We start from the raw sequence: 23,839 nt of genomic DNA on the forward strand, positions 1-23,839 counted from the left end.
CCGTCATTGATCGCTTCCCGGCGTCACACAAGGTGCCACCACCTGATGACGCCTCAACCAACATGTACTATAACCCATGCCCTTCGCCTAGGCATCAGGAATGGGACGAGGACTCGGGCGAACAACCTCTCGCTCGCCGCGTCTTTCTGCATCCAGCAGAGGAGCGTATTGAGTGGCGAGAGGTAGCGGGGGTCAAGGGGCTGCCTATCCGCTGGCTGGGATGTTCCCCGGGATGCTTAGGGTTTCTGGAGGAGAAGGAAGAGGACTGGCCTGTGGACGGTTTCGGTGATGAGCCAGCTTGGTAGTAAACAGGCCTCCCGTTTCGCATATTGTCATCGATATCGCAATCTCACGCCTGTAGCATAAGTAACATGATGTGCCGGGAAGTCGGACCGACCTTTGCCCCACAGCCAATTGCAGCTCGGCCGAGTTCAATTTCGGCTCGGTCTTCTCCATTCTCAGGCACTCACTTGACATCTACCTCCTTCCTTCAGTCCCACGACTCTGCTCACTGCTGAAGTCGTGTGCTCTCAATGCCTCTAACAGGTTGACAGCGGTGTCATGAGTCTCGATGCTGGTGAAATCATCTACAAGGGTGAGTTGCTTGCCGTGGCTCGTCGCCGTGCCCATCTTTGGCCACTTACTCCTCAGCATTCGTGCCGACGCTCAAGATGGCGCTGTGTATCGCAGCTGGCTTTGTCTTGACCAAGACGGGTAGCCTCCTTCCAGATAGCATTCGGGGGATCAGTCTTATCACACTGGTACGTGGAGAGGAAGTGGACGGTGCTAAATCCAAGAACCTTAGTCTGCCTTGCCTCGTCTTCTCCTCAATGGTCAAGTCGTTCACGCCGGCCACAGTTCAGGCGTTCGGACCTCTGCTGATGATTGGGATCATGTGGGTTCTTCAGAGGGAGATTCTGCCGTTTCCTTAAAGCTGACAGGTCAAGGTACCAAGTGATGGGCGGCCTCCTTGCCTTGGTGGTGAGCGAAGTGTTCTGGGTTCCGCCGGACTTCAAATTTGGTATCTTGGTGGTTTGTTGCATACAGAGGTTTGATGCTGATGTCTAGATGGGAATCGTCTCGAACTGGGGCAACTTGCCTACAGCTGTCGTCCAGACCATGGCGAGGGAAGCTCCGTTCAACCCAGAAACCGACGTTGACCTCGGAGTGGCCTACATCGCCATCTTCATCCTATTGATGAACAGCGTGTTCTTCGCCCTGGGCGTTCACAGGGTTAGTGAGATCCCAGGGCCCGCAACTAACTTTGAGATGTGCGGTTGGGATTTTGCCGAGGACCGTAGGGTCTCCAACGAGACGTTCAAGCAACGCTGGAGTCGAAGACTCTCCAAGTTCCAACGGTGCTTGTCCAGGTGCAGTGGCGACTCGCTTGCTGCGGCACCGCCGGACGGGAGTGTAGGACCAGGGTGCCCAAAGGCCGAGTCAAAGACGTCTCTAGAGCAGTTTGAGGGACCTGCAAAGGCTGATACATTAGGCCGCATGACGCCTCAGACACTCTCATCGCCGCCAGCGGTGGACTCGACAAAACGAATCCCTGCAACTCTGCCCATGGTGGAGGATCGCGATATTCCCGAGTCTCCTTTTCGCTCTTTGAACGCGACTCCCACTCCTCAAACACTCGACGAACATGACGATTCTCCTTCAAATCAGAGCGACGGGCGACCGCTGTCGATGACAAGTGAAAAGCCGGGTGCACGTCCGATGCTGCTCGTGAGGGCTGTGGGTATTATCCATCATGTGCCCATGGCGACGTGGTCAGTCGTCGCTGGACTACTATGCTCTCTCATACAGCCTCTCAAAGCGCTGCTTACCACCACGGAAAGCTGGACCGGATCCCGCATGCCCAATGCTCCCGATGGCAATCCGCCTCTCTTCTTCCTTCTCGACACCACGGCCTATTTAGGTGCACTTACGGTTCCACTCGGCTTGATGCTCTTGGGGTCGTCATTCGCACGACTGCAGGTAAGTACGGACGAGGGGCCAGTTCTGACTTTAGTTTCCGTCGCGCCTCCGTGACGCACCCATTGCTGCTACCATTGCGATGGCGGTAGCGAAAAGTGCGTTCCGTCTAGTACCGCAACTGACCACCAGTGATAATCTTGCCTGTGTTTGCAGTGTTCTTGGTTCAGGTCTTCCAATCACACACGTCGCTGTTCCCTAAAGAGGACAAGGTGCGCACTTTTTGCGCGATCCTCTTGTCGGGGACGCCCGCGGCTGTAAACCAGCTGGTCGTCACACAGCTATACAACCCGGCAGGAAGGGCAGATACCCTCTCATTTTTCCTGTTACTGCAATACAGCCTGATGTTTGTCTTGAGCACAGCTCTGGCAGCAATCGCTTTGTATATCGTAAAGTAGATCCCAACGAACTGTAGGCAACTTGGTGCATGATACTCTGTCGTGTCCGATGGATGGATCTCGTGGCTCCTTTCGAACCATCACGTGGCCGTGAGCCCTTCAACTTACTCCCACCCGTAAACTGCAACCAGCTTTCATCAGTACTGCTGCTCCATTCAAGTAGGAGTGCACGCTTCAGAACATGTATTCCATTGGTCGTCGAACATTCTAAACGGCGATCACTCGCCTGAAGAGGGCCCTGCCAGAAGGTCAGCTGGACTGCGGCGATCAACGCACGAGCTGGATTCCTCGGCTTCTGCTCGGCGCCGATGGCGCAAGGTACTGACTGTTGCTCCGAGGTCACATGCCATGGTAAGTTGGCACTATCGATAACAAAGGTCACCTGCCCATCGTGCTGCGGATCAAAGTGCTGCATTCGTACATTCACTGCCATCAACATTCTCCCGCGGGAGCCAACATTCCACTTTGCCAACGAGGCATATGGTAGAAATGGCGATTACAACTGCTACAACTTCCTTTGCTCACGAGCTCGAGCTCATACTACCTAGCACATCACCGTCCCCAATGTTGACACGACGGCGAAGAGCCTAAAATGCCCACCCCCTCCGGTCGTCCATTCCCACATCTAAGTCCATGTTGCTCATTGAGCTTTGAAGCTCGGCCTGCGAGTTCTTGCGAGGATGCGACGTCTCCTCGGCAAGCTCCATCAGGCCCGCCCACACGACGCCGTCCTTGCTGTCAGTCTCGGGAGAGCCTGACGATAAGGGCGTCGAGCGGTGGGCTTCGGGTCCCGAGGACGCATCGGTCGGAGATGGCTCAAAGACGAGCATGTTTGTGGCAGAGTTGAAGTTGTTCCAACCAGCCTGATTAACTGAAACCAGACGCTCAGGCTCCTCTGGGCTCGCGCCCATTGCCTCCAACGTGTCCGACGTATAGGCATTGTGCGACGGGCCGTCGAGGGGCCCACCAGACATGGCACCCTGGCTGATCAAACTCTCAAGGTACTTGATCCGCGACGACTGCTGAGACGTCACGTTCTGAAGATCACTATCAGATTAGCGGATGGAACCCCTTGCTTGAATCAATCCTGAGCCACATACCGGATATACTGGACGCTGTCCGATAGAATGCGGCCCTTGCATTGAGCCGCATCCTTCTGCTGCTTGGAAGTCGACGCAGCACGCTTCGATTTCTTTACTGTCAGACTTGCTGCTGTCGGTCACAACGTACCTTCTTCTTCACGGGCGATTCGGGCCCATTCTCGTCATCCTCGTCGTCCTCGATGGCCACGTCAGGGTCCAGAGGGTTCTTGAAGCGTGGCGGAAGTAGTTTGTTGAGCTCTTCAATCATCGCATTGATGTGCTCCCGGCGGCGCTTCTCTACCTGGTTGTGGCATTCGCGGCGTCTCTGTTTGCGGCTCTCATCGCCAAGGAGAGCCTGGACGCTCTGCGCTGGAGTCATTGGGCTGCAAGTCAATAGAACATTACATTGAGCGATATGCTGTTGACATACCTCTCCAGTGGGGCGGTGCCATCAGCGCTTGTGCCAAAAGGCGGCAGAGAGTCCATGCCGCTCGGCGCGCTGCCAGAAGGACCCCAAAGGGTTCTCCCAAAGTCGTTCCGGGGGATGGAAATGCCGTATTGCGGCTCAAATGAATACTCGGCTGACGTAATTGAATTGTGACGCGGACCCAGATTGATGAGGTTGGGCTTCGTGTCAGTCTGGAATGACATCGAGCGAGGAGGCTGCATAGTGCGTCCCCGGATGGATGAGAGATTGGGCTTAGTCTCGTTCATCGATAGCTTCCGACCAGTACGAGAACGAGGGACTGGCGCTTTGCCAAAGTGGGATGAGCGCGAAGACGACTGAGATCGCGACCGATTGGTCGTCTCGAGGTTCAGGCCCGAATTATTGTTGTCGAGGGACGACGAGAGTATGGGAGGCTCGCGGTTCTCGGCGCCAAAGTTGAGATGGCCAAACATGGCGTGAGGCTGGAAACTGTGGGGTGAGGTGCCCCCAGGAAGATCGATGACCTGCTGCTGTGGCGACACCATGTTGTAGTCGAACGGAGCCTGATTCGACATTGACCCGGGTCCAAATGAGAACGACTGAACGGGGTTCATGAGCGAGCTGAGGATGGACGAGTCGACGGTCATCGAGCCGTCAGAGAACGGGCGATTGAGAACGGGCCGCGTGGGACTGTCGTTGGATGCGGGCGAGGGCCTGAGGAATGATTAGCAAAGTGATAATTCTACGAGTGGGCTTACTGGAAACCCTCCATCTTGATTGCGCCGGACATGACTGGCCGGATTGGTTTTGATTGTCTACAACGAAGCGGCCAGTCGTGTGTAGGTCAAGGCCAATATGGGTGGAGCTAGAAGACGACTGGCGATGAGTGTTGGTTGGGTCTGTTGACGGCAAGTCGGTGGATGGGAGAAGGGAGAAGATGAACAAGAGGCGATTGATCAACTGGCGGTGAGATGAGAGGGTGGGTAGTTGGGTTGTGTTGAGTGAGCTGTGTGGACTCGATTCAAGGTGTGGGGAAAGAGGCTTAGAGACTTGGAAGGGGGCAGTAATAGGCAGCGGACCAGAGGTTGATAGGAACTGGTTGATGGTGGCGGAGAAGGGCGGTAGAAATGGCAAGAGTGGGAGAGTATTGTAGGGAGGCAAAGGTGAAATGGGACCTGAAGAGTTACAAAGTTGAGGGAAGATGAGGTAAAGAGAGACAGAGAGAGAGAGCTTCTTAGTGCGGGTAACACAGGAGACACAGGCCATACAGGCTACAAGTTTACAAGCTACACAGACCACATACGCCACATTTCTTACATATTATAGCATAGCCAACTTGGCCAACATGCGCGGGTCAGGATATGCAGGACGTACGTGGAATGGCTAAATAGACTGTGCGGCTATAGGGGTGGCCCCGAGGGGCCCGGACTGACCAAGGGTCCGGGAAGATTGAACGTTGAGCGCCCCAGGTCTAACCCATGAAGCCAATGCAGCCCAAGAGCAGAGAGTACGACTGGAGGGCTGGAGAGTCAGACCCGATGGATGGGGAAGGGAAGCAAGGCATGGCGGCCATGGCTTCATGGCTGAGTATGGCGGGAATGTGGCATACATACAGCATTATATGCAATGCATGTTACTTTCAAAGCACACAGTATTAACATTTAGTAGAATCTGTACAATAGTGCCCAATTGCCCTAGGGCTAAAGGGGTCTTAGTACTTGATACTTGATAGACGCACAATGTATTCAGACTGCACAGAATTGTAACTGACCTATTTGAGGCTGATGAGCAGAGGCCCCATGGGGTGGGCTTACAGGGGGTAAGGGTGGAGATGGCAGGGGAACTGGGGTGCTGGGGTTGGGTTAAAATGAGCAAGTCAGTGTCGACAAAAAATTCAGGGTATCATTCAGGGGATTCAGGGTGGTTCAAGAGGAAGAGCAGGGTTTGATTAGGACAAAGTTAGGGGAACAGGGTACCAGGGTATCAGGAAACAAAGACCAACGTGTGCGATTTGTACCTGAAAGTTTTTATTACAGTTGAACAGAGTATAATAATTACTCTAAAGAGTTGAAACCGTCAAAGGGTCATAAATATATGGCCGCCATTGTACCCTTAATTGTACCAAAGGTTTATGTGACCCCAGTGCCCCCCCCGGGCCCCCGACTCAGCCTCATAATACCCTGTGAATATACCCTGAGGTCCTAAGACTCTCTCGTAAACGTCTTAGACCCAGGCTTAGGAAGCCACGGACTTGCTCCCCCGGAATCCCCGCAATCCCCGCAATCCCCGGAAAACCCTGAAAGCTGTAACCTGTAATCCTAATTCTGCTTTTTGACCATACTATATTAGAAAGTACTGGCGGCTCACCCAAGCCACAAAAACGCCAAACTCTTGACTCTGTTGGGATATTGATTGAGATTGGGCCAATTGGGAAAAGACTATACCCAATACCCAATCCATCTCGCCTCTTTTTGTACCTTTGCTATATCGCTTGACGTTTGTCCCTAATATTATATTCCAATGCCGTATATCTGTTCAAATGCTTCAATAAGCCCAAGTTGAACTTGCGTGGGATGAGGTTAACGCAAGGTTGCCAATCTCCTCAACCATGGCCGCACGGCTTTGGCCGATTCAGGTCTTTGCCCATGTCTGGACTTGGTTGTTGATCCAAGTTGAACTAACCACATTTGCCCAATTTCCCACTGCCGCTGGATGCTCAGATGCCCGCCCTGATCGCCCTGATCTTCGGGTGCCATCGCCAAGTCACACTCCTAGTCGTGTTCTAACAGAAAACGGAGCGGTACAGCAAGTCCCAGATCCCAGACCCGGGGAGCGTCAGCGTCGGCATTGGCCTTGATAACATTACACCTGCGCCAATATGAGGTCGATGCGGCATCGAGAGTTTTGCCCCAGCTTCTCTGTCCAGTGCCAGGAAAGAACACGATAATATCCGATTTCAACCAGTACAAGTGGCGTTGGTTTGCGTTGGGAGGCGGGCGGTGTTGGGATGATGATTGATGAAGACGCCAGTGACGCCAAGAGACGCCCAGAGACGCCAAGGACGTCACTGGCGCCATTGTCCAGTACATACTAGGCCTATTAATACTATACAGACATGAGCTTACTGAATGCTTGACCGGCAACTTTGGTAACCACTCGGTTACTCAAGTTGCCGTCAAGGTGGATGGAGAGTGAGAGCGTCTCCGTTCTGATTGTTCAACTGGGATTAAAGTCACGTGCTTCCGAAAAGTCAGTCCTACGTTAGTTAGCGACGTTGCCTTGACCCTGTTGACCTTGCTCTAGCCCTTGCGCCTTGCGACGCGACGAGATCCGACGATCCGACATCCATCATTTGTACCCAAGTACAACGTACAGTGGAGATTATTTTCCATCTGCACGTCGCCAGTACGCGTTCATTCTCTCCCCCGCTAGCACCCAACATGCTACCCTGTCGGTCAGCCCTCCGGCTGGCCGCCAGCAGGTCAATCTTCCCGTCACTAGCATGTTGGCCCCACCCGTCGCCGCGATTCCTGGCCACGCTGAAACCATCATGCGCTCCGATCTCGGTTCTAGTGCCCCAACCTCGGTCGCTGGTCACCAAGGCAGCAGCTCCAAGTTCGCCCTCCAATGCGAGCAATTGTAGCACTCCCCGTGTCGTCACCGTTGCCCGTGCGCGGCGGACGCGCCGCCTCCAATATCTTTTGGCAGTCCTGGTAGTCTTCGCCGTCATCTACAACGTACACAGCCCATTCCGACACTCTGTCCTTGCCGTTGTCCGCTGCGCACGAGTCATGAAGGCTGTCGTGGCCGATGTCTGGGACTACAAGCGGACGTTTGCTCAAGAAGCACACCTCGGCGACGCTCTCGGCGTCCTGACGCCGGAAGAACGTGCCTTGCGCCGTGCGGCCAGGAAGGCGTGCCATCGTCGTTCTGCCCGGCGCATCTTTGAGGCTCTCAAAAAAAACTCTGGCGTGTATGTCAAGATCGGCCAGCATGTGGCGGCCGTGCAAGTGCTCCCAAAAGAGTGGACCGAGGCGATGACGCCTCTTCAGGATCAGTGCTTCCCGACTCGGATCGAAGATATCGACGCAATGCTCAAGGAGGACCTGGGCCTTGGCATCGACGACCTCTTTGTCGACTTTGACCCCCGCCCCATCGGAGTTGCGTCGCTTGCCCAGGTCCACCGCGCAGTCGACAAGCGCACTGGCAGGCCGGTAGCCGTCAAGTTCCAGCACGCCGACCTTGAAGAGTTTGCACTTATCGACATGGCCACGGTCAACTTTGCCATCAACTTTGTCAAGCACGTATTCCCCGACTTTGAGTTTGGCTGGCTCGGTGAGGAAATGAACGAGATGCTGCCACTCGAGATGAACTTTCGTCATGAGGCCGCCAACTCTATGCGCTGCCGTCGCGACTTTCAACACCTCAAGGGCAAGACGAGCCTCTATCTCCCAGAGATCCTGTGGGCAGAGCGTCGCTGCCTTGTGATGGAGTATATCAGCGGCGTGCGCGTCGACGACCTCTCCTTCCTGCAACAACATAGCATCGACCGCAACCAGGTCAGCAAGGAGCTTTCGCGTATCTTCTCGCAGATGGTTTACATCAACGGTTTCTTCCACGCGGATCCACACCATGGTAACATTCTCATTCGCCCCAGAGCTCCGGAGTCGTCCTCGCCCTACAACTTTGACATTTGCTTGTTGGACCACGGGCAGTACTTTGATGTTCCAGCCGATCTCCGCGTCAACTACGCCCGCTTTTGGCTCGCCCTGATGCGGCCACAGTCCGAGGAAACCACACGTCTTCGCAAAAAGTACGCTCGACTGGTTGGGAACATTGAGGACGATATGGTGAGTTGCTGTGCATTTATGTGGCTAACGCATTTCTGTGGCTAATGGCAGTACCCTTACCTAGAAAGCGCCATCACTGGTCGTGTTAGCATGGAGGACTCCATCAACGAGAATCCGTCCAGCTCGCTGCTGGGCGAGAGTGACTCTGCTGCGCAAGAGCTCGACAAACTTCGGTCAGCCGTCATGGACCGTGACGGCCTCATTGCTGGTGTCTTTGAACTGCTTCGCCGAGTGCCGCGGTGAGATTCTGGTAACGAACGTACTCTGACGCCGTCAGACGCCTTTTGATGATCTTGAAGCTCTCCGACCTGCAACGATCGCTTGACTACAGCCTTTCCACGACCCATAGCGCGCACCGCATCTACATCATCATTGGACAGTACTGCACCCAAGCAGGTTCGTAAACTGTCTTCAACAGCTGCTGACACCTAGTCTGGGACGCAGACCGCGAGACGATTGGGCGCGAGTACGGACAGATGGGTCTGTCGATCCCACTCATACGCCAAATCGTTGGTGCATGGTGGACCTACGCCTCTAACAGCATTTTCTTCGGTGTACTGGGTTGGGGAATGGACGTGGATGCCAGGTGGCGCAAGATTTCTCACTGGCTCCATGGCTTGACGCACGGAGGTCTCGAGACAGCGTCATTGGAGGTGGCGGGCCTCAAGGCCTAATATGATCAGTATTATCGTACACTATAGATTACCGCTTCTTCCTGAGGCGATTAGACTATCAACCGAACCTGTCCCAAGGGCATACGGCCGCCTACATCAGATACGCAGACTCGTAGGTGGATGAGGCGGATGATCCCACGTCACATTCTCTAGGAATGCACAAACTCTCTCTTCCCTTGTTCTTTACTCCCCTCCTTGACACGACGAGTAACTTGTCATCTCTTGCAGACGAATTCATATGTTCCAATTCCAGCTCTAGTTCTAGTTGTAGTGCGAGGAAGGTTACAGTGTCTCGCGGGTGGCAACTGATCACTAGGTGGTGTGAGGATGAGCTCGGGATGTTCTGCGAGCTGCGAGCATGTGGGGGGCTGAATTAAAGGGTTGACGCGTCACACTGTACAGGCGCGTAGCCGAACCCTTGAGACAAAGTCACCACCTCACAAACATTTGTCTCCAACGCTCGATTCCTCTTCCTTCTCTTACAAGATGTCAGCGTTGCATTCAGCAGTGAGGCTCTTACGAAGGGTCCATTGCTGACAGCCCAAGGTCACTACTGTAACGCACAACATCCCGTGGATCCTCAGCGAACCAGCCATCGCCTTGATCGGTCTGAAATGTTACAACTCACTCGTTTACGACTTTAACATCACCGACGTCGAGTGTCTCAAGTATGCTCTATCCAAGGGGCTGGGGTTTGGCATTGTCCTCGGAGGTAGCATTGTCAAGGTCCCACAGGTGAGCTATCTGACGCGCCTTGAAGGCTGACGGCCAAGATTATGAAGATTGTACGCTCCGGCTCAGCACGCGGTCTGTCGCTCTCAGCCTATGTGCGTGACCTACTGAGCAACTGAGACTGGATGTTGACATTGCAGATCCTCGAGACTGCTTCCTATGCTATCTCGCTGGCCTACGCTTCACGCTCGCGCTTCCCGTTCTCGACCTACGGCGAGAACTTCTTCATCACCATCCAGAACATTATCATCACCCTGATGATCCTGCACTACAACAAACCCAAGGGCTCCACGTACGCCGGTCTTGGACGCTCTCTATCATCTTCACATACCGCTACGCGCCGTAGAGTCGTGTTTGGCGCGGCCATCATCGCTGCTTCGTGCCTCTATCTGTGGAACGAGACATTATGCCCCATGTCGATTCGTAAGTGTGTCTATTTGTACCCACTTCTGACCCCCGAGTTGCCATACTGCAGGCCTGCACCATCCCATTGTCATTACTCTCCAAGGCTCCCCAGATTCTGGAAAACCACACCAACCGTTCAACAGGCAACCTGTCGGCGTTTGCAGTATTCAGCGCGCTCTTGGGCTGCCTAGCGCGCCTCTTCACGACCAAGCAGGAGGTGAACGACCCGCTCATTTTCTGGGGGTTTGCAGGTGCTGCACTGTTAAACTTCGTCCTCGTACTGCAGATGCTCATGTTCTGGCGGACCACAGACGAGCAATTCGGCAGCAAGCACAAACTGTCGGGGGTCGCGATTGCAGACCCAGGATTTGGGTTAGCTGAGCGCAAGTTGGATTGATAGCAGTGGGCCATATGGACTTGTATCTGAGGGAGTGCGACTAGAGCGCGCTGGGCTACGATCAGGCGCCTTGCTCGTATTCGCTTACTGGACCAAGGTTGACTGGACTGACAGTATAAATTGTGGCTTCCGCCTTCCTACACATTCATTTTTCAATAACACCTTCATCCCTCTACCCTCTTCCCTCTATCCTCTTCCCTCTACCTTGTGCCAACGTCTCAAACCCTCATTTGAGTTGCCCAACCCCACCAATCCATCATCATGCGCATGCGAGGCTGCCAGGACAACGACTGGAAGCAGGACAAGTCGACTCACCACCCACCTTCCTCGAACAGATATTCGCGACTCAGTAAGTGTCGCAATTGAGAGGCTCTGGCTAACCTCAATAGCAGCTACAGCTGGATACACGCCATCCCACTTTCCACCGTCCCTTCGCCACGCCGCAACGGAGCCTTGGCTGTTTCATGTCCCCCAAACCGAGCCCTTGGACCAAACCTTTTCAACATCCTCCGCGGCGGCAGTTATGACGGACTCGAGTCCCCATTCGACTACTTCTTCGACCTTTAAGAATGAGCGTACCACAGTCGAGACGGACGAGCGACAGACAGTGGATCGCTCCCGGGAGCCGAGGGCATCCACCTCGTGGACGACGTCGGCCGACAACGCGCACGGCGGCCAGCGCACAGTGACAGCGTCCACCTCCATGTCCCGCACGAGCCACCCGCCGCCGACCTCTGTCCTCGCGCGCGACGTCATGCGTGCGCCCAAATACGGAGGCCACTCGAAGCGAGAGCAGCTGGGCAGCATCAACGAGAGTTGGGGCGATATGCCTGGTGATCCGCCTCGAATCGGGCTCTTCCAGCCACCACCTGACCTCCTAGACCGCGCGCCATCGCCGTTCAGAGAAGCGGCAGCGAAATGGCAGCGAACCACGGTCAAAACCGCCCGATGGGATCAACCCACTCCATCACCCAACGATTCCCAAGCCGAGCATCTCGACTACGGAGACCAGTGAAGCGAGTGCGAAATTGCGCACAAGGGGCCACTATGTCTGCGCCGTCATCCGACATGAAGTCCGTCACAGTTGAGCTGATTCCCAGTCGTGAACCCAGCTGGTTTCTCGATGTCGGGGTCTGCATGTGATAATAAGAGCATGTTGTAGTAGAGCCTTTGAGAGACATCAGCACTGATTTGTATTGTTGATTGAGAGTCCTCGTGAAAATCACAAGTGCAGGATAGATATCTGGGGTGAGCGGAAGCAAATGGTATCATGCACAATACCAAGTCCTACCCTGGCCAATTGCCCTGGGAAGCTGGGTTAGGTTGTGTTATTGGTTCTTAGCTTAATTGGCTTGTATACAATGCAATTAGGGAATTATGCAGCTTAGGTATTGCAAGCCCACGAGAAACCCCCTCCCACTCGTCGTCGTCACTTCGCACCTTCCTTTGGCTCCTTAACATCATCCGCAATCCCGTCATCCGCTGTCCGTCATCCGTTATCCCTCATCCCCCTCTCCCCATCATCCCCTCAACGCCTTCTTTCAATAGGACACTTGTCCACATCCCCATCCTTCTCTCTCACCTTGCACGGCTAGAGACAATCCACGTTGCCCAAGTCACTCACTTCAACACCACTTTGCCACCCCGACATCCGTCAATTCCCAGACCCCGTCAGTGACGCGTCTTGCTCTTAACGCAAGGCTCGCGTGAGGGCCGCCTTTCTCCTGACACGGCACTATGCAGCCTCATCAACAGCAGTTCCTTCCCGCGGCGCCAGCTCCTCCCGGGCATGGTGGCGCGCAAGGCAATCAAGCACCATGGGGGGGTCCTTTTCCCAGCTTACACCTCTGGCCTGTCCATGACACATTTCAAATGAAGATGATCCATCTGCCACCAGGACAACGGGTGAGCCGAACACTGACACGCCGAGACGCTGACCTGTCAGGTCAAGATTGGCCGCCAGACCAACACCAAGACTGTTCCGGGGGAGCGCAATGCGTACTTTGATTCCAAAGTTCTTTCTCGAACGCATGCCGAGATTTGGGAGCAGGGAGGCAAGGTCAGTGCAGAGCACCTCCACTGTCCACTAACACGCAGATCTTTATCAAAGATGTCAAGTCGTCGAACGGCACGTTCGTCAATGGCGTCCGCCTCTCGCCCGAGGGTGTTGAAAGCGATCCATACCAGCTCAACACTGAGGACATGTTGGTAAGTTTGTGGGGCTCGAGCACCAACTCACCCAACAGGAGTTCGGCATCGACATCATCAGCGAAGATAATCGCACGATCATCCACCACAAAGTTTCCGCAAAGGCGTACTGCGTCTTTGCGCCCGACGACGCTGCTATATCTGCTCGGTACGGTGATTCGTCGAACTGCGGCTGACAGGCAGCGAGGTAACTGCGTATCAAAACGAGATGCGCAGCGTCCGCCGTGGAGGGTCGATCTCTCAGCCCAATACTGCCAATCCCCTTAGCCACATGGGGCCCTCTATGATGAGTGCTGGTGGGAAAGCGAACGGACTGAGTTTTGAGCATGTCCTGCAGAAGCTCCAGAACGAGTTGGCCAAGAGCAAGGAGACGGGGCAAGAGCTTCAGACGCTGGCAGGTGCCATGTCAGAGGTGCAGGACACCCTGGGGGGCGGGCTGGTACGTTCCCTCAGTCGAGCGGGCTCTAACATATCAGGCCCCCAGCCAAAACGGTGCAGCCGCGCAGTACATCCCGGCCCAGTTCCGCAATCCTTCCGCCGAGGCTCAAGCGGCGTTAGCAGGGCCTCACGGCTCATCTGCAGCGGCCTTCATTGCTCTCCAATCTCAAATGAACGACACTCAGTCGTCCGTCGCCACGCACCTGGAACGAATCCGCCAGCTCGAGGGGCAGATTCAACACCAGGACGCGCTCAAGCTCGAGATTGCAGGTGTGCGCAAACAGATGGACGATAGCAAGCGTGAGATGGAGCAGCTTCTTGCTCTCTCCAGAGCCTCTGAGAATGGCTCCCATTACGACGATGATGACGATGACGCACAATCCGTGGCGACAGTCATGCCGGACGACGACGACGAGGACAGCCACCGCGCTTCCAAATCAGCTAATGGGAGCGCATCGAGGGGCCAGGACGACCTGGCGGCCCGCATCCAGGCCCTCACAACAGAGATCTCGGACGCTCTTCAGCTGTCCAAAGCGCTCCAGACGCAGCATGGTGAAGCGATGACGGCTGTCAAGCAGCTCACCCAACGAGTAGGGCTACTGGAGAGCGACATTGCCGAGCGGGTCTCTGCTGCAACTGTCCAGGCGGAGGAGCGGTGGGAAGCCTGGCGCTCCAAGTTCGAGGACAAGTGGAAGAAGGAAAGGGAGAGTTGGGAGTCGGAGAGAGAGCGCCTTCGCGGCGTCGTCCGCGAATGGGAGGAAGCCAGCCGCCGCGCTGTCGAGGAGGAGGAGGAACGCGAGATGAACGAGCAACTCAGTGGAGACGACGAGCTCGTCGACGAGGAGGACGACGACGCCCAGCAAGATGTCGAGGAAGGTGAGCTCCTTGCTGTCCACAACCGGTGGCAAGCCCCACACTCCGCTGGCAGTGATGGCCTCGACCTCGGCGAGGTCTCGCCTGCTATCTCCAAGCCTCGAAGGCGCCGACCTAGCACCAAGACAGCTCTCGCGATGCGTAGCCTTCGCGCCGTAGCGAACAGCTCGGGCGGCGCCTCAACACCCAAAGGCGGTCGCGAGACGCCACCTGCAATCAAGAAGGGTCGGTCGCGTGAGCTCTCTAGGGACGCGTTGCGCCGCGTCAAAGGAGGGCGTGGGCGGTCTGGATCCAGGCCAGCTTCACCCAACGTCCTCAACGAGAAGGAATCCTCGGAGAGTGGGCGCGAGTCGGCCGACACTCTCAGAGGAGAGAAAGAGCATGTGGAGCGCAAGTTGGACAATGGAGTTAAGAAGCCAGTTGTCGGACAGGTACGTTCCTCCTCGAGTCGCGCATCCACTAAGACCTCAGTCTCAGTTACCGATCATGACCGTTGTCATTGTCGCTGCTGTTGCCGGCTTCATCTACTACCGTCACAGGGAGTAAGGCAACCGTCATCCATATCACGAGCCCCGATAGCTGCATTCTCGACGTGTTACAATGTACTATTGCTCATACGCCAGCCATGTCATGTTCCTTGCACTCTCACACAATCGTCGCGCGCACCATTGTCTTGCATCATTTGGGCCAACTACAGAGACACATGAAGAATACACCTCAGTCACGGGGAGGGTAGTCGCGCTCACGACGAGGCGGCGAGCGGTCGCGATCGCCACCACGACGGTCGTCATGGCCTCCACCGCGGCGGTCGTCGTAACCGCCACGACGGTCATCATAGCGGTCAAAGTCACGGCGCGGGGGACGGTCGCCGTAGCGGCGGTCGCGGTCGTCAAAGTCGCGGCGAGGAGGGCGGTCGTCGTAACGGTCAAAGTCACGGCGAGGCGGCCGGTCGTCGTAGCGGCCGAAGTCGCGGGGAGGCGGGCCACGGTCGTCACGAGGGCCTCCATCCTTGGAGCGTTAGCTTTGCCACAAAAGAAGGGGCATACTGGCTTGATCTCAAGCTTGACAGGCGTGCCCTGGATCTCAGCTCCTTGGAGACGCCTGATCGCGTCCTCAGCGTCTGCCATGCTAGGGAACTCGATGACACTGCTGTAAGCTTTGGCGAACGGCGTATACTCACCCGTCGCCCGAATAGTGGTCGATGTCGGCGTACATGACGTTCTCGCAGCCTTGACGACCGAAGTCCTTGAGGTCCTAGTGAGGGATCAGACCAGGCCAATACGCCGCCGCAAACATGGGAAAAAAAGTGGATCCAACCCTCGTTGCTGTCCGCTGCTCTGCTGCTGCTGCTAATGCTGCTGCTTCCAGGGGCCACGAGGAACAGTTCGGATCTGCCAGGCAATTCCTCCTCTCGCGCGTTCACCACCGAGTCTTCGCCTCCACACGTTCAAGAAAGGGGATCGATCCGTACCTGCCAGCTGGTCGACTGATTAATGCCAATGACCGAGACGCGGACGCCGCGGCCGCGGGGAGCAGCACGAGGAGGAGGGCGACCCATCCTGTCGCGTTAGTGCAACTCGAAAGGCATCCTCACGGGTCCCAAGTGTCACGGCGGCGCGAGTCACGCGCGCGCTCAACAATGAGCCTGTGTGGTAAGTGGTGACCTTGCAGAAGAGCAGTGCGCCATACCTCTCGCCCATAAAGTCCTTGCCGTCAAGGCCGCGGCAGGCAGCCTCGACATCCTGAGCATGTCAGTGTTTGGCACGCCGGTGAGACAAAGCGTCCATGACTCACGTCGGTCGTCTCAAACTCGACAAATCCAAAGTTGGACATCAAGCGCACCTCGACCACACGACCAAAGGTCTTGAAGTGCTACCGCGTTAGATCGGTTGCGGAGTCAGTTAGAACCCACGTCCTCGAGATCCTGCTTGCTGGTGCCTGACACAAGTTAGACGCATCCATTTAGCAAGTTGTAGCTTACCCTGGGGCAGGTGGCCGACGTAGGCGCTCTTGGACATGTTTTAGAGATGGATGGATTCGAGGAAGATGTGAAGGAGAGGAAGATGGATGGATGTAATGAGACAAAGCAACTGAAGGTAACGATGGGGATTGTCACTTGCTGCGCTTTCCATTTGCTTCCGTCCATGTTGGGCTGTTTCGACAGAGCAGGTGACACATTGGCCATAAGGCCCATAGGATTAACCGTACAAGCAATTAAAGGCTTATACAAGCCTAGCAAGATAAACATTGTCATACAATTACTGACATCACCAATCCACCCATTACTCGTTACTCGACGTTTCGTTTGCAACGTCACAACACTCGTCAACAACTCTCTCGACTCGACCGGATTCACCCTCTGCGTCGGTTTCCTTCACGTGTGTCGATTATGACGTCTGTGCACTTGCCTCTTTCCCCTTCAGAGCGACCATAACTCGTTCTGCTCACTCCCCCACCATCATGTCCGACACCGACTCTAGCCCCAAGCGGAGCCCGTGGTGGACGCGGTTTCGCGAGAGTTCGCGTTCGTACTCTCACCCAGACCCATGGATCCGCCGCAAGATTGTCGTCATGTATGCACATTCGCGAAACACCCTGACGCACAGCTTTGTGCTCGCCCTCGTAGTGTGGGCGGGCTACGTCGCTATCGGGCGCACCTTGGTCCCGGCTATCCGACGCCGCCCGGGTGCGACATACTCGCGCGACGTGGGAATTGGGCTGCTCGTAACCTTCCTGATCCTGTATATCATGTTCATCTGGTCGTATCTAGCGGTATGATCCCCGATGTCCCGTCCGTGCTCACGCGCTAGATCATCTTGACAGGGCCAGGGTTTGCAAACGCGGTGAGTCACGGTCCTAGCAACTTAGCAACCTAGCAACCATCTCCTGACTTGAGTTCGTCCCAGAAACAGAAGATCCCTCGTGGCAGACAGCCAACTTGACACGCCCACAGCCGCCACGCATGTCCGAGTCGACCTGGCTGGGGGACCCCGCAATTCAAGACATCCCATCAAGACCCGACGAATTGCCGGACCAGTACCAAGACAATCAGTTCATGTTGCCGCCTCCTCCGCCACCCGCTATGCCCGCCGGACACGAGCTTCCGATGACATTCACTGGCGGCTCAGTCCGCGAATCCCATCCTGTCGATCTCATGTCGTTCGACGGTCGTTCTTCTCAGATGAGGCCTGCGTACCCATCTACATCACGCCCTCCTCCTGCTACCCAGAGGGTACCTGCCGCCGTGCAGCTGGCCCCGGTTCCCACCGGCTCTCAATCGTCCTCTGCGACGCCAGCCTACAAGGCCTCACGGATACCTCGACCAACGCCGCCCGTGCCTCTAGAGCGCAGGTGGTGCCCGCACTGCAAGATCATCAAGCCGGACCGAACACACCACTGCCGCCATTGCGGAACTTGTGTTCTCCAGTTTGACCGTGTGTGGTTGATTGACGGCGCGAGCTGCAGCTGACAAGCAGACCACTGCGTTTGGGTCGGGCAATGTGTCGGATGGAGGAACCACGCAGTAAGCCGCTTAATGCAGAGAGAATCTGACCTCCAGGTATTTATCACGTTCTGCTTCTGGGCCGGCTTGTTCTGCCTCTTCAGCACTGCCGTTCTCGTAGTGGACTCATGTCTCGCGGACGAGGTCGACGGCCAGAAGATCGCCCTGATCACCATGTACGTGATCGATTCGTACCAAACGCTGAGGCCCAGTGCGGGCATCCTGTTCATCTTCACACTCCTCATGATGCTCCCGACCCACGTCTATCTCATCTTGGTGGGGAGGTCGACGATTGAGTCCTTCGAGACTGGCACCCAACAGAGGGCGGAGGAGGCGGCGCTAAAGCTCGAGTTCAACAATCCCATGTGTCCAACCAAGGACGTACGTGCGGTCCGGAAGGAATGGAAAGAAGAGTATGGCGGGGTCGCGGTCAACGACCGTTGGCGAGTGGGACGGGCGAGAGACCGGTGGAGGCAGGAGATGGGCAAGTCGCCCGTCGGATGGGTCTGTGAGTGTGTACAGTATATGACGCCAGGCTCCGAGGCTGACGAGACCAGTACCGATCGGGCGCCCGCTAGGCGATGGTATCCAATACCAGCAAAATCCACGCTTCGGACCAAACGGCGAGTGGTTGCCCATGCGCCTGTGGCCATCAGAGGTGGCGAGAGAGTGAGGTTCGTGGGGATCCAGATCCCAGACATCAAGACGCTGCCCTATAATGTTTGGGAGTAAGTGCTCTAAGCATCATGCATGGATCATAGTACCCGCACGAGAAGCTGATTCCCACCAGTGTGACAAGACTACAGTAGGAATGGTCTTGTGTTTGTTTGGTTCCGCTGATCCGTGGTTGATTATATGTGTCCATTCTGCATTCTGGTAGCTCTGGTATACAAACCAACCTTCCTCGACAGCTAGTTCCGTACCTTTTGCCTGTCTCTCTTTCCTTCTTTCTCTCTTTCTCTCCTTTCATTCTTTGATACTCCCAAATCCTATCGCTCGCACACTTCTACAAGCCCACACTGCACAATCTTCCTCTTTGCGTTCTTCTCTTTCCTTCCTCGTCACTCAATCACTCATCATCACTCACAATCTTCCACACACCACTCCAGTTCTCCAAACTCCAGTCCCAGCCCCTAACACACACGCACACTTACACGATCCATCACGCGCCGCCCTTCTGGAGAATTCACCACCTTCGGAGCGACCTCTAATGAAGCTTTCACTTTCACTTCTTCTTTTAGCGGCTGTCCTCCCGCAGCGACCGGCTGAGCATGACCTGATGTACGATGATGGTGAGCTTCTAGCTCCACAGAACAAACTAACTACAAGTCACTAGCTCTCTTGGACTCACCAAGGAGGTTGCGGCGGAAGTTTTAGGGCGCGGTGTGTACCTGCACCTTCCTCCACCCCAACTTCCTTCCCGCAACGCTTCTTCCTCAAGCCCTCCTCCACTCCTCTAGTCCTGCTGACCCACTCAGGTGTCATTCGTCGCATTAGCGCTTCGGGTTGTCACTCTACAACCGTTCGTCACCTCCGTGGCGTAGCCGGAACTAGCGACCATCTCGGCCTCGACGAGTCCCAGGTCAAAGACTGTGAGTGCTGCACAATTCACCTAATGTCAGTGGCCATTTCTTTCACTCTGTGCTCAATGTCGTCTGCATTGCAGAAGGTTCCCGAAGAATGCAAGCCTTGGGACAGGCCCTCCTTTCAACCTCGAACTCAAGACCAAGCTGCCCTTCGAGCTGGCATGGAGAAGGAGAAGAGCCGCTCCCTCTGCTTGAGGTGAGTTCCTTCCTGACGTGGCTCACGCTAGCACCTTGCATCGCAGTCCTCAAGACTGGGCTACGTACAACACCTACTTCAGCGATTCCAGTGTGGCTCTCGCTGTTCGCGCTGACGTTAGCACAATTGTGGTTTGCCTTGACGCATCAGCGTCACATCGGTAGGTCATGTTACCTGTCTCAGCTGATATCAGAACTCGCGCAGGAGCTCTACACCAACGCGACACGCGAGAAGATCGCCCTACTCCAATTTCTACACCGCAACGCAGATGCAACCCATGAGAGCGACATCGAGCGAAGCCGAAAGGTCGAGGAGCAGCTGGAGGTGAGTTGAGACTGATTGCGCTAAATGTTAGTCCATCCGCCAGTCTTTCTCTTCCTCGAGATCGGTTCTGCAGAACCTCGCGGATGTCGCCTTCCGCCTCGATTTCATGCAAGGAAGACTCGAAGACTCCATCACATACTTCTCTGAGGGCCAGCGAAAGTCCTGGGACGACATGACCGAGCACATGAAGCACTCTCTCGCGATCGCCATCCACCGAGCCCAGGAGGACCTTTCTCAGCTGCAGAGGGGAGCAGTCCACGAGGTGAGGAGGCTAACTGGATTGAGCGACGCTAACATCTGATGTCCCTGGTCCTAAACCATGCTGCCGATGAGGTGAGGAGATGGGAAAGTTGGTTGACAACAGGGTCTGCAGGTTATGGTCCGCCTTGCCCAAGAAGCCTTTGGGACAATGTATAACTCGTCTACATACGGTTTGGAAGCTTTGAACGACCAGGCAACTCGACATTTGGTACACCCTAGCCGTGAGCAATTTGTTGACCTTAGAATGCCCTTCGTGACTTGGGGACCCAGTGGCTGGACCAAGCTGAGCATCTTAATGAAGTACGTCTAGCTCAATGTGTAAACACACGTACTGAAGCCTGTAGGTGCTAGATGAGGTTGATCACAAGGCAGCAAGCCTAGCTCCGCAGCTCGCGGCCTTCTCAGACGACTTCATGGTGGGTTGGAAGTTCAGCCCTCGTTAACAGTACAGGAGCACCAGAACCAAGTACAAGAGTCGGTTAAGCTGGCTCGCATTCAAACTGCCATGTACGCACGGGAGGTACAAGATGCGTTCTCTCTTCTCAACATCAGTATCAAGTCTATCGCACTTCCGTCGCCATCGCTATGGGGATCGCCAGGTACCTCATGTGAGCTTGGCACTCACTGTTTTGAACTGACACGGCAGTGGTCAGCTTGTTAAGTGGATCGCCTTTGTTCCTCGACCACCATCGCCAGTTCTGGCCAGGGATTCAGATGGGCCTCTGGATCGTGTCGCATGTGCTGAGGGCGCTGTGGGCGGGCCTCTATGGAATCGTGGGAGTTCTGACTCGACAGAGCTGACATTCAAGTTATCGATCTTGGCAGCCTTGCTTTGCCTAGTGTTAACGGGTATCTTGCGTCCCTTCCGTCGGCTGGTTCAGCGCTTGTGGGACTCGCCTCACGGGCTCGATCGGAGGGAAGCGGCTGTGCATGTGAGGAGCACCACCGCTGCGGATAAAGTAGGGTCGCAAACGACCACTGAACTGGCCGCTGGCATCATCCTGCTGACTGCCATCGAGGAGCGGTCTGCCGTAGAGCTAAAGCTCCGCGCTCAATCCAACTTGCGCCGTGCATTCTCTGAACCCCCTTAGTTAGATATGTCACTTAGAGTCACCACGATGTCACAGTTAGAGCTCAGCCACCACGTGACCTGAAATGCCCGATATCTGTCGTGCCGATCTCCGGAGGTGGAAACGCCCGACCATGGTTACACGCTTGCTGCGCACCATCCAGTTCGCGATCGGACCATTTCCCATCGTCTCACACCTCAGTCACAGCGAGACAAGGCTGCTCGGCCATGCCCCAACTCCCACTCGACTCTCGCTACAGGCCGCGAAGCAGGACAACTGGCTATCTCAAGTCGTTGACGCCTTGTCTCGGCGCCTTCGTCCTCTTGTCGATCGGCCTTGTCAGCTACTCGCTGCTCTCGCAGTTATACTCCCCTGCCACCGTGAATCAACTAGGATGGCAAGCATGGGACACCATTGACTTTGATCTGGATGCCCAGGAACAGGCGGCGCTTGGGAACGACACTCAAGGAGACGTTGGACAACAACTCGACGTCTGGGTAGTGCTGTAACTAAATGTAGCTGACTGAACAGGACCCGATTGCTAAGCACACGACAGGAAGTGAGTGCTTCCAGACGTCAAGGCGTCAGCGTTGACTGCGAGCTAACGATAGTCACGGAGCTCGCAGTCGTGACATGCTTCCTCTCACCCAAGATCATCACCTACTGTCAGCCCAAGACGACCCCCGAGGAGGACACGGCCAAGGGCCAGTGGGTACTGGTGGACAGTGACCTGAACCACCGCACAGGTCTGACGTGAGATCCCCCGCAGCCGCTCTAACCCAGCTTCCTGTACCTCTACTACCGGCGCACGCGGCGCCTTGACGTTGCTCTCGTGACAGACCTGCAAATCGTGCCGGACCCGCCGCCCACTGAGCTTGTAGCCGACGGCTGGTTGCAGGCCCCTGGCAATCTACGTTCGGGCGTATTTCCACGCCAGCCCAAGTTGAGGCTCCTTTACAAGATCGAGGCGCAGGGCAAACGCCAGCACATCACCGAGGTGATGCCACACTTTGGTGATGGCGCGCCGTTCTTCGGCTTTGAGCGCGTTCCAGGTGGAAAGGTCGTCGACGGCAAGAAGGGGCGATGGCAGAGTGTGGACATTGTCTACCGTCGCGGCAACCCCATCGCGCCCGCGATCGAGGCACCCAAGTTCCGCATCGACGGGTCGTTCAAGATCATGCAGATCGCAGACCTGCATTTCTCGGTCGGCAAAGGCGAGTGTCGCGACACGGATAAGAACCCATGTGCAGCATACCCGGACACGGCGGCATGGCTGGCCGAAGCACTTGATGCCGAGAAGCCCGACATGGTCGTGTTCTCAGGTGACCAGCTCAATGGGCAGAAGACGAGCTACGACAGCCTCAGCGTGCTCGCCACGTTTGCCGAGCCCGTGATCGCCCGCAAGATCCAGTGGGCAGCAGTATTCGGTGCGTCTGCGGTTCGCCTTGGCTGACACTAGGAAATCACGACAGCGAGATTGCAGATGATCGTGAGATGCAGATGCGTGCTCTCGCGAGCATGCCGTATAGCCTCGCTCGACTCGGTCCGGCTGAAGTTGCGGGCGTAGGCAATTGTGAGTCTTCCATCCAGAGACATCTTGTCTGCCAAACTACAGACCACCCTGACTTTAGACGACGTGCGCATCCTCTCACCAGACGCCTCACGCACCCACATCTTCACCCTCTACTTCCTCGACTCTGGTGCGTACAAGAAGTCGATGTTGCCGTTTGTCCAGCCCGGTTACGACTACATCCGCGAGTCACAGACCGAGTGGTTTCGCAAGACCTCTGCGACCGTCGACCCGATCGAGCGACCCTTCCGCCCCGATGGGGCTGACGATCTCGGCAAGATCTGGAAGCGACGACTGGGTCGACGGCAGTCGACCCCGACGTTCGCAAAGCCAAACGCCATGATGTGGTTCCACATCCCGCTGGTCGAAGCCTATGACCCGGCGGATCCGACGGATGATGCTGCCTTTGCGGACAGCAAGCTCAACCTCGGCACGTCCGACGCGCCTGACGACAAGAGTGTCAGTAGGCTTACGAACGGGGGCTTCTTCTCCAACGGCATCGAGAAAATGCTGGAGAGCGATGGCGAACGACGCACCGAGGTCAAGGTCCTTAGCCACGGGCACGTCCACAACACGGACCGCTGCCGGCGGGTACGTGGCGTGTGGATGTGCTTCAACGGCGGCTCGTCGTATGGTGGTTATGGTAAAGTGGGCTTTGACCGTCGTGTGCGCTTGTATGATGTGACCGACTGGGGAGAGACCATCAGCACGTACAAGCGGCTCACGAGCGGCGAGATCATCGACCGACAGGTCCTGGTTGGTGCAGGTGCTCCAGCGGGGTGGGGTAAATGGTTCGAAGCTAGATATGTATAGAGCGTTTGTGTACACAGTTGTATCGTTCGGGATGCATAATGCTTTATGCTCTAGCT

General features: G+C 55.8%; 9 protein-coding genes across 9 annotated transcripts; 7 read left to right on the top strand and 2 right to left on the bottom strand.

The window, feature by feature from the left end:
* Positions 1–561: 561 nt before the first annotated feature.
* CcaverHIS019_0209650 (uncharacterized protein) lies at positions 562–1,501 on the top strand (the record flags this gene model as incomplete). Its single annotated transcript, XM_060598036.1, has 5 exons — positions 562–595; positions 652–761; positions 798–895; positions 948–981; positions 1,493–1,501. 5 exons carry the CDS (start codon positions 562–564, stop codon positions 1,499–1,501), a joined length of 285 nt encoding a protein of 94 aa, XP_060454869.1.
* Positions 1,502–2,962: 1,461 nt separating this feature from the next.
* Positions 2,963–4,656, bottom strand: CcaverHIS019_0209660 (uncharacterized protein; the record flags this gene model as incomplete). The annotated part of the gene is made up of 5 exons (XM_060598037.1): positions 2,963–3,422; positions 3,476–3,567; positions 3,606–3,840; positions 3,888–4,598; positions 4,643–4,656. 5 exons carry the CDS (start codon positions 4,654–4,656, stop codon positions 2,963–2,965), a joined length of 1,512 nt encoding a protein of 503 aa, XP_060454870.1.
* Positions 4,657–7,675: 3,019 nt separating this feature from the next.
* Positions 7,676–9,408, top strand: CcaverHIS019_0209670 (uncharacterized protein; the record flags this gene model as incomplete). Its single annotated transcript, XM_060598038.1, has 4 exons — positions 7,676–8,734; positions 8,786–8,973; positions 9,066–9,130; positions 9,167–9,408. 4 exons carry the CDS (start codon positions 7,676–7,678, stop codon positions 9,406–9,408), a joined length of 1,554 nt encoding a protein of 517 aa, XP_060454871.1.
* A 486-nt stretch (positions 9,409–9,894) lies between these two features.
* Positions 9,895–10,942, top strand: CcaverHIS019_0209680 (uncharacterized protein; the record flags this gene model as incomplete). The annotated part of the gene is made up of 5 exons (XM_060598039.1): positions 9,895–9,915; positions 9,955–10,143; positions 10,182–10,235; positions 10,281–10,563; positions 10,602–10,942. The coding sequence occupies 5 exons, from the start codon at positions 9,895–9,897 to the stop codon at positions 10,940–10,942; spliced, it is 888 nt and encodes a 295-aa protein (XP_060454872.1).
* A 261-nt stretch (positions 10,943–11,203) lies between these two features.
* Positions 11,204–11,957, top strand: CcaverHIS019_0209690 (uncharacterized protein; the record flags this gene model as incomplete). Its single annotated transcript, XM_060598040.1, has 2 exons — positions 11,204–11,291; positions 11,332–11,957. The coding sequence occupies 2 exons, from the start codon at positions 11,204–11,206 to the stop codon at positions 11,955–11,957; spliced, it is 714 nt and encodes a 237-aa protein (XP_060454873.1).
* An 857-nt stretch (positions 11,958–12,814) lies between these two features.
* CcaverHIS019_0209700 (uncharacterized protein) lies at positions 12,815–15,007 on the top strand (the record flags this gene model as incomplete). The annotated part of the gene is made up of 7 exons (XM_060598041.1): positions 12,815–12,847; positions 12,888–13,001; positions 13,040–13,150; positions 13,189–13,298; positions 13,334–13,589; positions 13,627–14,892; positions 14,933–15,007. The coding sequence occupies 7 exons, from the start codon at positions 12,815–12,817 to the stop codon at positions 15,005–15,007; spliced, it is 1,965 nt and encodes a 654-aa protein (XP_060454874.1).
* Positions 15,008–15,178: 171 nt separating this feature from the next.
* Positions 15,179–16,479, bottom strand: CcaverHIS019_0209710 (uncharacterized protein; the record flags this gene model as incomplete). Its single annotated transcript, XM_060598042.1, has 9 exons — positions 15,179–15,469; positions 15,508–15,607; positions 15,642–15,715; positions 15,933–16,020; positions 16,056–16,106; positions 16,151–16,203; positions 16,256–16,333; positions 16,374–16,399; positions 16,443–16,479. The coding sequence occupies 9 exons, from the start codon at positions 16,477–16,479 to the stop codon at positions 15,179–15,181; spliced, it is 798 nt and encodes a 265-aa protein (XP_060454875.1).
* Positions 16,480–16,921: 442 nt separating this feature from the next.
* Positions 16,922–18,758, top strand: CcaverHIS019_0209720 (uncharacterized protein; the record flags this gene model as incomplete). Its single annotated transcript, XM_060598043.1, has 9 exons — positions 16,922–17,034; positions 17,068–17,233; positions 17,272–17,304; positions 17,358–17,895; positions 17,938–17,984; positions 18,021–18,471; positions 18,521–18,632; positions 18,669–18,691; positions 18,754–18,758. 9 exons carry the CDS (start codon positions 16,922–16,924, stop codon positions 18,756–18,758), a joined length of 1,488 nt encoding a protein of 495 aa, XP_060454876.1.
* Positions 18,759–19,173: 415 nt separating this feature from the next.
* On the top strand, positions 19,174–23,783 carry DCR2 (uncharacterized protein; the record flags this gene model as incomplete). Its single annotated transcript, XM_060598044.1, has 14 exons — positions 19,174–19,255; positions 19,442–19,555; positions 19,867–19,905; positions 19,939–20,069; positions 20,101–20,331; positions 20,574–20,630; positions 20,675–20,746; positions 20,782–20,938; positions 20,977–21,104; positions 21,932–21,959; positions 22,012–22,153; positions 22,184–22,827; positions 22,860–22,973; positions 23,032–23,783. 14 exons carry the CDS (start codon positions 19,174–19,176, stop codon positions 23,781–23,783), a joined length of 2,691 nt encoding a protein of 896 aa, XP_060454877.1.
* Positions 23,784–23,839: the final 56 nt, after the last annotated feature.

This window comes from Cutaneotrichosporon cavernicola (genome assembly GCF_030864355.1).
Source record: "Cutaneotrichosporon cavernicola HIS019 DNA, chromosome: 2".
Lineage (NCBI taxonomy): Eukaryota > Fungi > Basidiomycota > Tremellomycetes > Trichosporonales > Trichosporonaceae > Cutaneotrichosporon > Cutaneotrichosporon cavernicola.